We start from the raw sequence: 13,210 nt of genomic DNA on the forward strand, positions 1-13,210 counted from the left end.
AGAAGTGTGACTCTTGGCTTGATCACGGTTTCCAACTTTTTGAAAAAGGTCTATGAAGTAGACGGTAAATAAAACTCTGAGAGATGCAGGGATAGAACAACCAGAAGCCAGCGTGAAAAAAAGCAAGAAAATTCTAAAGAAATACGTGAAAAGTTGTTTCTATAGTAAATGAGTGGCGGATGATTGCTGTGAAGTTTAGCATTAACTGGTGACACCATCTTCCGCTCAAGGCTCAGTGCAGGTATTGATAAGTCTGGCAAATTATGTCGGGGCCCATTAGGGTTAGAGATGGAGCATAGAAATATCAAGACAGCCTATTGTTTGGCATATCTTTTTTTTTTTTTTTTTTTTTTTTATACTTTGTCGCTGTCTCCCGCGTTTGCGAGGTAGCGCAAGGAAACAGACGAAAGAAATGGCCCAACCCCCATACACACGTACATACACACGTCCACACACGCAAATATACATACCTACACAGCTTTCCATGGTTTACCCCAGACGCTTCACATGCCTTGATTCAATCCACTGACAGCACGTCAACCCCTGTATACCACATCGCTCCAATTCACTCTATTTCTTGCCCTCCTTTCACCCTCCTGCATGTTCAGGCCCCGATCACACAAAATCTTTTCACTCCATCTTTCCACCTCCAATTTGGCCTCCCTCTTCTCCTTGTTCCCTCCACCTCCGACACATATATCCTCTTGGTCAATCTTTCCTCACTCATTCTCTCCATGTGCCCAAACCATTTCAAAACACCCTCTTCTGCTCTCTCAACCACGCTCTTTTTATTTCCACACATCTCTCTTACCCTTACGTTACTTACTCGATCAAACCACCTCACACCACACATTGTCCTCAAACATCTCATTTCCAGCACATCCATCCTCCTGCGCACAACTCTATCCATAGCCCACGCCTCGCAACCATACAACATTGTTGGAACCACTATTCCTTCAAACATACCCATTTTTGCTTTCCGAGATAATGTTCTCGACTTCCACACATTTTTCAAGGCTCCCAAAATTTTCGCCCCCTCCCCCACCCTATGATCCACTTCCGCTTCCATGGTTCCATCCGCTGACAGATCCACTCCCAGATATCTAAAACACTTCACTTCCTCCAGTTTTTCTCCATTCAAACTCACCTCCCAATTGACTTGACCCTCAACCCTACTGTACCTAATAACCTTGCTCTTATTCACATTTACTCTTAACTTTCTTCTTCCACACACTTTACCAAACTCAGTCACCAGCTTCTGCAGTTTCTCACATGAATCAGCCACCAGCGCTGTATCATCAGCGAACAACAACTGACTCACTTCCCTCTCATCCCCAACAGACTTCATACTTGCCCCTCTTTCCAGGACTCTTGCATTTACCTCCCTAACAACCCCATCCATAAACAAATTAAACAACCATGGAGACATCACACAACCCTGCCGCAAACCTACATTCACTGAGAACCAATCACTTTCCTCTCTTCCTACACGTATATATATATATATATATATATATATATATATATATATATATATATATATATATATATATATATATATATATATATATATATATATATATATATATATATATATATATATATGAAAATAGTGAGATTGGAAAAAATGTAGCTTAGACATTGAAGCTTATTGATACAGTGGTTAAATTGATGAGAACTACTATTGACGTTTGTGTAAATATATAATACATTTCCCTTTTCCATACACAGAGGTTGAACCATTATGTGATATTCATTTTTCATTTAATTTCAAGCTAGAAGTTTCAGTTTTCTAAATAATTTCTTACATTTTTCATATGTATATATATATATGTATATGTGTGTGTGTGTGTGTGTGTGTGTATATGTGCGTATGCATGTGTATGTATGTGTATATATATATATATATATATATATATATATATATATATATATATATATATATATATATATATATATATATATATATATATATATATATATATATATTATCCCTGGGGATAGGAGTGAAAGAATACTTCCCACACATTCCTCGCGTGTCGTAGAAGGCGACTAGAGGGGACGGGAGCGGGGGGGCCAGAAATCCTCCCCTCCTTGTATTTTTTAACTTTCAAAAATGGGAAACAGAAGGAGTCACGCGGGGAGTGCTTATCCTCCTCGAAGGCTCAGACTGGGGTGTCTAAATGTGTGTGGATGTAACCAAGATGTGAAAAAAGGAGAGATAGGTAGTATGTTTGAGGAAAGGAACCTGGATGTTTTGGCTCTGAGTGAAACGAAGCTCAAGGGTAAAGGGGAAGAGTGGTTTGGGAATGTCTTGGGAGTAAAGTCAGGGGTTAGTGAGAGGACAAGAGCAAGGGAAGGAGTAACAGTACTCCTGAAACAGGAGTTGTGGGAGTATGTGATAGAATGTAAGAAAGTAAATTCTCGATTAATATGGGTAAAACTGAAAGTTGATGGAGAGAGATGGGTGATTATTGGTGCATATGCACCTGGGCATGAGAAAAAAGATCATGAGAGGCAAGTGTTTTGGGAGCAGCTGAATGAGTGTGTTAGTGGTTTTGATGCACGAGACCGGGTTATAGTGATGGGTGATTTGAATGCAAAGGTGAGTAATGTGGTAGTTGAGGGAATAATTGGTATACATGGGGTTTTCAGTGTTGTAAATGGAAATGGTGAAGAGCTTGTAGATTTATGTGCTGAAAAAGGACTGGTGATTGGGAATACCTGGTTTGAAAAGCGAGATATACATAAGTATACGTATGTAAGTACGAGAGATGGCCAGAGCGCGTTATTGGATTACGTGTTAATTGACAGGCGCGCGAAAGAGAGACTTTTGGATGTTAATGTGCTGAGAGGTGCAACTGGAGGGATGTCTGATCATTATCTTGTGGAGGCTAAGGTGATGATTTGTATGGGTTTTCAGAAAAGAAGAGTGAATGTTGGGGTGAAGAGGGTGGTGAGAGTAAGTGAGCTTGGGAAGGAGACTTGTGTGAGGAAGTACCAGGAGAGACTGAGTACAGAATGGAAAAATGTGAGAACAATGGAAGTAAGGGGAGTGGGGGAGGAATGGGATGTATTTAGGGAATCAGTGATGGATTGGGCAAAGGATGCTTGTGGCATGAGAAGAGTGGGAGGTGGGTTGATTAGAAAGGGTAGTGAGTGGTGGGATGAAGAAGTAAGATTATTAGTGAAAAAGAAGAGACAGGCATTTGGACGATTTTTGCAGGGAAAAAATGCAATTGAGTGGGAGATATATAAAAGAAAGAGACAGGAGGTCAAGAGAAAGGTGCCAGAGGTGAAAAAGAGGGCAAATGAGAGTTATGGTGAGAGAGTATCATTCAATTTTAGGGAGAATAAAAAGATTTTCTGGAAGGAGGTAAATAAAGTGCGTAAGACAAGGGAGCAAATGGGAACTTCAGTGAAGGGCGCAAATGGGGAGGTGATAACAAGTAGTGGTGATGTGAGAAGGAAATGGAGTGAGTAGTTTGAAGGTTTGTTGAATGTGTTTGATGATAGAGTGGCAGATATAGGGTGTTTTGGTCGAGGTGGTGTGCAAAGTGAGAGGGTTAGGGAAAATGATTTGGTAAACAGAGAAGAGGTAGTAAAAGCTTTGCGGAAGATGAAAGCCGGCAAGGCAGTAGGTTTGGATGGTATTTCAGTGGAATTTATTAAAAAAGGGGGTGACTGTATTGTTGACTGGTTGGTAAGGTTATTTAAAGTATGTATGACTCATGGTGAGGTGCCTGAGGATTGGCGGAATGCGTGCATAGTGCCATTGTACAAAGGCAAAGGGGATAAGAGTGAGTGCTCAAATTACAGAGGTATAAGTTTGTTGAGTATTCCTGGTAAATTATATGGGAGGGTATTGATTGAGAGGGTGAAGGCATGTACAAAGCATCAGATTGGGGAAGAGCATTGTGGTTTCAGAAGTGGTAGAGGATGTGTGGATCAGGTGGTTGCTTTGAAGAATGTATGTTAGAAATACTTAGAAAAGCAAATGGATTTGTATGTAGCATTTATGGATCTGGAGAAGGCATATGATAGAGTTGATAGAGATGCTCTGCGGAAGGTATTAAGAATATATGGTGTGGGAGGCAAGTTGTTAGAAGCAGTGAAAAGGTTTTATCGAGGATGTAAGGCATGTGTACGTGTAGGAAGAGAGGAAAGTGACTGGTTCTCAGTGAATGTAGGTTTGCGGCAGGGGTGTGTGATGTCTCCATGGTTGTTCAATTTGTTTATGGATGGGGTTGTTAGGGAGGTGAATGCAAGTTTTGGAAAGAGGGGTAAGTATGCAGTCTGTTGGGGATGAGAGAGCTTGGGAAGTGAGTCAGTTGTTGTTCGCTGATGATACAGCGCTGGTGGCTGATTCATGTGAGAAACTGCAGAAGCTGGTGACTGAGTTTGATAAAGTGTGTGAAAGAAGAAAGTCAAGAGTAAATGTGAATAAGAGCAAGGTTATTAGGTACAGTAGTGTTGAGGGTCAAGTCAATTGGGAGGTAAGTTTGAATGGAGAAAAACTGGAGGAAGTAAAGTGTTTTAGATATCTGGGAGTGGATCTGGCAGCGGAGGGAACCATGGAAGCGGAAGTGAATCATAGGGTGCGGGAGGGGGCGAAATCCTGGGAGCCTTGAAGAATGTTTGGAAGTCGAGAACATTATCTCGGAAAGCAAAAATGGGTATGTTTGAAGAAATAGTGGCTCCAACAATGTTGTATGGTTGCGAGGCGTGGGCTATGGATAGAGTTGTGCGCAGGAGGGTGGATGTGCTGGAAATGAGATGTTTGAGTACAATATGTGGTGTGAGGTGGTTTGAGAGAGTAAGTAATGTAAGGGTAAGAGAGATGTGTGGAAATAAAAAGAGCGTGGTTGAGAGAGCAGATGAGGGTGTTTTGAAATGGTTTGGGCACATGGAGAGAATGAGTGAGGAAAGATTGACCAAGAGGATATATGTGTCGGAGGTGGAGGGAACGAGGAGAAGTGGGAGACCAAATTGGAGGTGGAAAGATGGAGTGAAAAAGATTTTGAGTGATCGGGGCCTGAACATGCAGGAGGGTGAAAGGCGGGCAAAGAATAGAGTGAATTCAAACGATGTGGTACACCGGGTTTGACGTGCTGTCAATGGATTGATCCAGGGCGTGTGAAATGTCTGGGGTAAACCACACGAAGTTTTGTGCGGCCTAGATGTAGAAAGGGAGCTGTGGTTTCGGTGCATTACACATGACAGCTAGAGACTGAGTGTGAACGAATGTGGCCTTTGTTGTCTTTTCGTAGCGCTACCTCGCGAGCGTTCGTGGAGAGGGAGGTGGGATTTCATTTGTGTCGGGGTGGCAACGAGAATGGCTGAGGGCAGCAAGTATGAATATGTATATGTGTATATATGAATATGTCTTTGTATGCATATATATGTATACGTTGAAACGTATAGGATGTATACGTGTGTCTGCGGAGTTGTATGTATATACATGTTTATGTGGGTGGGTTGGGCCATTCTTTCGTCTATTTCCTTGCTGTACCTCACTAATTTTACATGCCTTTGCCCTCTCAATTAATACCCTTCCATATAATTTCCCAGGAATACTCAACAAACTTATACCTCTGTAATTTGAATACTTACCTTTATCCTCTTTGCCTTTTTACAATGGCACCATCCATGCATTACGCCAATCCTCAGGCACTTCACCATGAACCATACATACAATGAATATCCTTACCAACCAGTCAACAACACAGTCACCCCCTTTTTTAATAGATTCCACAGCAATACCATCCAAACCCGCCGCCTTGCCGGCTTTCATCTTCTACAAAGCTTTCACTACCTCTTCTCTGTTTACCAAATCATTCTCCCTGACCCTCTCACTTCGCACGCCACCTCGACCAAAACACCCTATATCTGCCACTCTATCATCAAACACATTCAATAATCCTTCAAAATACTCACTCCATATCCCTCTCACTTCACCACTACTTGTTATTACCTGCCGATTTGCCCCCTTCACCGATACATGTATATACATACACGGAAAAAGTCAGGTTTCCAATCCTTACTGTTGGAGGCCATTATGTGCTTTATGAAAAGTGCGCCTTCATATGCACTATATTTGTGTATCTATGTATTCATGCAGAGAAATACAATATGATGCAAACAGCAACAGACCACTAGGTCGTTTCGACGCTGTTGTGCGCTGAAAAAATGTATGACAATCAGAGAAGTTAGTCTTGCAAGAGCAAAAAGAAAAACCTGAACAAATTTAAAAATAAAAAGGGGCAATAGATGTTAGAAGTGAACGTGGAACAAAATGTTTATCATAGTGATTTTTAGATTTATCTGTAGTAGTGCTTTCAACCACCTTAACGGTATTTTATTTCGTCTGTTGAGAATCTTGTTGAAGTAAAAGTACTTCACCTCATTCGAGGAAAAACGTTTTCCCATATAAGTTCTATGCATCACAAGTGATATCAGGCGAGTACATCCTTGAGTAGTTTGTCTGATCAAGATTACAGCTTTTAGTAATTTTGAATACCTCTGTTAATTCAACTCTTAACCTTCTCTTTTCTATGCCAAATAAATTCTTCATACAGGCGACTCTCAAAGGATTTGTTTCTCAGTCCGAGAATCATCTTGGTAGCTCAACGCTTTCAAGACTCGAAAAACACCAAAACTAACCACAGTATTCAAGATGGGGACACATTAATTGATTGTTAAGAGTCAGGATGATTTCCCCAAGACACCAATCGTCCCAAGTCTTTTTCCTTGTAAAATTTTTGTAGATCAGCATAGTTCATAGCGTAAGTTGCTTTCTTGTTTTTACAGCAGATATGAAAACATTAGCCACGTATAAGTCCAGTCCTTCAATTTGTCTAAGTCAGCTTGAAGCTGTATATGTTCAATCTTAGCTGTAAGTTTGTTCCCCAACTTAGTATCACCTACGAATTTCGAAATCTTACGACGTAGCCTATTATTGATATAATTGATATGTGTAAGAAAGAGATCCCATCCCAAGATTGACCCGTGTGGCACACCGCATGTTAAGTTAAGCTTGTTGAACGATAATTCTGGGCAGTAATGCATTACCCTTTCTGAATCCTGGTTACACCGACCAACTTTCATTCCTCAGATATTTTTCCCGCAGCAACGACCATCCAGATACGGGCAGTCAAGGCTTCAACTATCTCATTTTTCGCCTCTTTCATCGTTCTCGGATAAAATGTCAGAACCTGCTTTTTTATTTACTTATTACATTTATTGGTAATATTGTATCTTTAAACTTTAAGTAAATACACTGAAAAACATTTTTTTCCTTTTAGTAATATAACTGAATTCGGGACATTACTTCTTGTCTTCAGTCTTGAATAGAATAGGAAAGAAATCATTTAAGATCCATGCCTGGGCTTTGTTGTCTTGAACCAAGTCATCATTTTCCGTACACAATGGACCAGGTGACTTATTTCTAACCTAACTTTAACAAGAGCAATGTTCAAATCTAAAATCTATTATTTCGTTATCGATTTTCACGATAATCAACATTAAACGCAGTGTTGATAATGACCTCATGACTAGTTTCTCGGTGATCAACCAAACTTTTATCCGGCATCAACGTTATCAACGAGAGTTTTGTTTTATCCAGAACGAAATTTGTTTTCGTCAAGAGCAGGTTTCTCAACTAATTGCATTAAAGCACTATCATGAAAGTTTAGGTTGAGCCTACTTCCCATACTACAGGAAAGGGATTCTCCCCATTTAGGTATGACAAAATCTCTCACTATGATCAAGTCTTGTTCATTACAAATTTCTTTTCCGTGATTATAGTCTTTCGTCGGCGTCTGCTGACTGTGTGTTATACTAACAAACAAAGTCTAATTTTCTTACGAGAATCATCTTTAGTTTTTACAAAAAATTGTGTCGATGTTATCAGTGGCAACATGTTTCATCACAAGGTTAAGATAAGCTATAGAAAAGAGCAAGAATCTGCCTCTTACTCTTTTTCTCTTAACAGTGTTAGATATGGTATACCATGGAATTACATAGTCGGCGAGGAAATCTATATTTTTGGCATCTAACCAAGATTCAGAAATACCAATCACATCATGAAATTTCTCCAGCGTAGAAGTCTTAAAACTGTGATATTCTTGACGTATACTTTGTGCATTAGTAAAATATATCTTGATATGTGACTGACACTTATTTCGAAAAGTGTATATATATGGTGAGGGATGGGTCGGCTCCGTACCTGCTGTGCTTTTTACCAAAACGCGAGAGAAGACACACCAGGGAGCCACCCAACACGAATATCTCCCAGTTTATTTAGGTGTGGTCCTTCCTTCGTCAGCACAGCAGAACGCATATAATGCTGCCACGAATTTACGAGGTCAACTTCCTCCTAGAAACATAGGTTTATTTATCTATTGATGAGATTGAGCGCCTTAGTGAAGGTGTTCCCGATGACAATCCTGGTAGGAAATTCTGAATGCATAATATCATAAGTTTTGTTTTACTACTAGATGTAGTAACTGTCAGCAGCTCCACATCAAGGCTAGAGGAATTCTAAAGTGATATCTGTTATCAGTAAAAGATGAAGCAGAATATAAGGTCAGTCTTTAACCAATGACAATCTTGTTTATTTCAGAGTTCATCCCTAGAAATGACCACTGCAGTTAGAGTAGGAATCTCTTCCTGTCAGAGAAGATCACTACAGTTAGAGTAGGGATATCTTCCTGTCCACATTTTCCTATAAGATTCAATGGCAGTAAATTTTCTCCATCCTACAGGTGTTCCTTCTCAGCTTTTCTCTCCTGTTGGCTGTCATGCCAGAGTCTATAAAGTGTGGTAGGTGGGGAAGTGCCATCTGCTTGACTGTCCTGTTTCTACCATCAATAAGATTACGGTCGCACATAACCTCATCATAGATTATCAGGTTTCCTGTTATAAATCCTTCCGTGTACTCTTATTTACTATAAACAGATATGATAACCCTGACCCGTAGTGTCACCAGTGGTATCACTCAGGTAGTCGGCAGCAAGTGAATCTCAGTTTCCACAACTTTATTCCTTTTTGTATTAAATTGATTATCATCAGACAGAAAAACATATGGTTTTAAAATCGTGCGTGTGTGTGTGTGTGTATGTGTGTGTGTGTGTGTGTGTGTGTGTGTGTGTGTGGGTGTGTGTGTGTGTGTGTGTGTGTGTGTGTGTGTGGGTGGGTGTGTGTGTGTGTGTGTGTGTGTGTGTGTGTGTGGGTGGGTGTGTGTGTGTGTGTGTGTGTGTGTGTGTGTGTGTGTGTGTGGGTGGGTGTGTGTGTGTGTGTGTGTGTGTGTGTGTGGAAAGATTCGCTAGGACTAAGTTTGTCAGGCTCTTGTCAATGACAGCCCGTTCTTAGGTATACCATTACTGGAGCAGAGTGCCCCATGTGTAACTGTTACGTGTTGGATAGTTAACTGAATGTGTGTATTGTGCAAGATGTGAGACGTTTAAAATCAGTCTCTCTAACATGACGTATAATATATATCAAACTTTCGGTTTCGGTGATTGTTACGCCACATCATAGCAAAGTAGATAATCTTTTCATATAAGATATAACGTGCGCAAACAATGATCTGTAATCATCACATTCTAAGCCTTCAAAGAACGTAATGAACTTTACGTCAATTGTAACGAACAGTAATAAACAGGAGTGTTACCCTTAACCTTCAACAGTTTCTCTTATCCGTACGGTCGTTTTCGTTTTCTATTCTCATGTAAAATGGGTGACTATTGCACATTTTCCGTGAAGTTGCTTCCTGAAATTGCTGTGAGTTTCTATGATCAAAGGATTTTTACATGTCCTTAATTCCTTAGATCTAGTATGAGTAATGCTTCATATTTTCTTCTATGCTCCTAACCTTCTTGTTGACTTTCATGAACCCTATAATAAATCCTACTCGAATTTTTCAACTCCTAAAACCAGTTCCTCTATTCAATAATCAAGAAAAAGACTCACTCATAGTTTTATTTCCACCCCATTGGAGCTGGATGGTATGTGTAGGTAGAATGATACTCCCAATCCTTAGCATTTACGCTTGATATACAAATTATTCACCAAAAATAGAAAAACCTTAGCTACTCTCTTTGGTTCCCGTTTCTCCTCTTACTCCACCATGGATGACTCTAACATTCCTTCACCCCCTGATGCTCCTCTTACAAATTATATGCCTCTTCCCGTAATCTCTTTTCGGTCTGGCCGAAAAGCACTTCTTTCTCTGGATACAAGCAAGGAATATGCTGGCATCCATCCCCGTGTACTGAAACAGTGTGCCTCTGAACTTGCACCTGTGCTTGCTTGTCTGTTCCGTTTCTGTTTAAGAGCCAAAACTTTCCTTCTTCTTGGAAGCATGCATTGATACATCCCAGCCCTACAAAAGTGACCGTTCTGACCCCTGTAACTATCGTCCTATTGCTATGACATCTACCATTTCCAAAGGTTTGGAAACCTTTCTCAACTCCCATATACTTAGACTCATCGAAAATCAATCTTCTCTGATCACCAGTATAACTTCCGTAAAGCAAGATCTACTGGTGGTATTCTTTTTCATCTTTCTAATGTCTGGTCATCATCTCTGAAAGATTTTGGGGAGGTATGTGTAGTTGACCTTGACATCGGGATCTCATCTCGAGGCTCCCCTCTTTTGGCGTCCCTCCCTCATCTGCTCTTTCATATCTAGCTTCTTCTCTGGTCGATCTACCTCCTTGGTTGTTTATGGATCAGCCTCCCCCTCTTCGCCATCAACAGCGGTGTTCCTCAAGGTTCTGTCGTGTCGCCTACACTTGTTCTTTTTTTTCAACGATTTCCTCTCCTCCAGGTAATCAAAGCTGACGACTCAGCACTCATCAAAGTCCCTCAATTCTGCTCCCTCTTTTCTCACTCGATCTGCATCTCGTCTTGACACAGCTTTCTTCACAAACTCAGACTTGGACAGGATATCTCAGTTGGGCACACGCAATCTAGATAAGTTTAATGCCTCTAAGACCCAGTTTCTATCCATTTCTATATCAAGAACTTCTCGCAGCTCTCCTCTTTCCTTTGACGATTCTGTAATTCCACCTCTTGAATTGATGAACATAGTATTGCTTTAACATTCACTCTTTCTTGGATACCCCACATTATGGGAATACCTACATCTGCGTTAAGAAACTGGGTGTTATGTTTAGATGTCGAAACTTCTTTTCTTCTGAACAGTTGCTCCGTTTATACAAGGGATTGATACTTCCTTATATGAAGTACTGCTCTCATATATATGGGGTGGCTCTAGCTCTGTGTCCTTACTTGACAGATTTGAGTCAAATGCGGGACGATTTATAAACTATCCCAGGCTAACTTTCAAACGTGACCCTCTTGCCCTACGCAGAAATGTTGGTTCACTTTCCCTTTCTATAGATATTACTTTGGTTTTTGCTCCCGAAGAGCTAGCTACTTGCGTTCCCAGCAATACTTGGCATCTCAAGGGTGGGCCGTTTTGATACCTGCGTCCTTCTCCAAACCCCGAAGCTTTGGAACTCTTTACCTTCTCATTGTCTTTCCCATAACTATGACCTGACACATTTTAAAAAACAGGTTTTTCACTTCCTCCAAACTTCGTAAATACTTTCTCTTACCTTTTCTTTTTCTCTTACATTATTTTCTCTATACTTCAATTAAGGATCGGCCTTGATGTGGATTTTTGTCCGTGAACGAAGCCTTCAACATAAAAAAAGAAAATATGGATCACGTGCGATATCTTTGGAAGAACGTCGTCACCAAAAGTTTTGCAGTACGAAAGTTCAGAAGTATTCATCTTTACATTATGAAGTAGTTGATAACCAAATGTTACTTTCAGAGCTGCCTGGTTAACAACTGAAGACCCCAGAAATATGCGATGACTTGAAAAGCCAAACAATAATCCCCATCCACCTGGCAATGCTCGTGATAAGATCCGAAGATCCACTGGCAATTGTTAGTTTCATTTAATTACATCAACAACAGAGTGAGAAAACTATTTGCTATGTGAGGACATCCGCATCTAGGTGGGGTATTCATAATGAGCTAAACAACGCACGGACAACTACAAGAATATCCAGAAAAGTCAGATGACATTCATCATACTCAAGATCCTACAAAACTATATGAAAATATATGTTACCGCTTCAGAATTCATACATTCCCTGGAAACTTCCATAACGCTCATATGATAAGTGATAATCCGCAACACTTCAAAGTTAACACTACATCCAGTGACGCTAACCTGGAGAGAGTGGAAAGTTTATCATCCACTTTATAGTTGATACCGCCATTCGCCCAGTGACGAGTTGGAGAACCTCCTGAAAAAAGAGAAAAAATATTTTTGTTACTGCAAAGCCCGTGTGTATCAAGTACATCATTTTCACAGTTGAAAAGTGAAGAAATGACATTTTCAAAGACTTCACTGCAACTGATAAGTGTTCTAGAGTCAGGATCAAACACACACACACACACACACACACACACACACACACACACACACACACACACACACACACACACACACACATATATACACACACATATACTAAGCATTCTGCCTACTTGAGCTCAGGAATGTCTATACCATCTTCATTCTACCTACGCTTACCTACTTCTTTCCAACTTGGTCCTTTTCATTAACAACTAGAATCAGTGCAGAAAAAAGCATGACTAATCATCGTGAGCCCATCTTACACCACTTACCAAGAGGTCCTCTTCTTGCAGAACCTGTCTACCCTCTCCCATCATCTTTGGTAGTTCACATGGCAGTGTTGGAAAGACGCCCACCGTGAGCTTGAACGAGTGACTCAAGTCCTCGTTAACAACGGCTACACCAACACTGACGTAGCCGAAACAATTAAGTGACACATGGACAAATGGTATGCTCACCAAGACACCACCACACCCACAACCGGCGAACACATCAAGATATACTACAGAAACCACATGTCTACAGACTACAAGACAAATGAGATCATCAAGAACATTGTACATAGAAATATACGCCCCACAGACCCGGAACAACACACTGCTCTCATCATCTACTACAAGGCAATGAAAACAGCCCACCTTCTGCTTCACAACAGACCCGCCGTGACCAAGACGCCTCTTCAGGAGGACCATGTCATTTACCAGCACAACTGCAACAGTGAGGAGAGTGGACCTCACTCATACATTAGAATGACACGGACCAGACTATTGA

The 13,210-nt window shown here is 40.7% G+C and overlaps 1 protein-coding gene across 1 annotated transcript in view; it reads right to left on the bottom strand.

The window, feature by feature from the left end:
• Positions 1–13,210, bottom strand: part of LOC139763651 (calpain-9-like) — a 299,394-nt gene that overhangs the window by 225,888 nt on the left and 60,296 nt on the right. Inside the window, exon 2 of the mRNA XM_071690288.1 lies at positions 12,251–12,326. Coding sequence (XP_071546389.1) covers positions 12,251–12,326 — 76 coding nt within the window. The remainder of the gene's footprint in view (positions 1–12,250; positions 12,327–13,210) is intronic.

The sequence above is a fragment of the Panulirus ornatus genome, chromosome 1 (genome assembly GCF_036320965.1).
Source record: "Panulirus ornatus isolate Po-2019 chromosome 1, ASM3632096v1, whole genome shotgun sequence".
NCBI classification, from domain to species: Eukaryota; Metazoa; Arthropoda; class Malacostraca; order Decapoda; family Palinuridae; genus Panulirus; species Panulirus ornatus.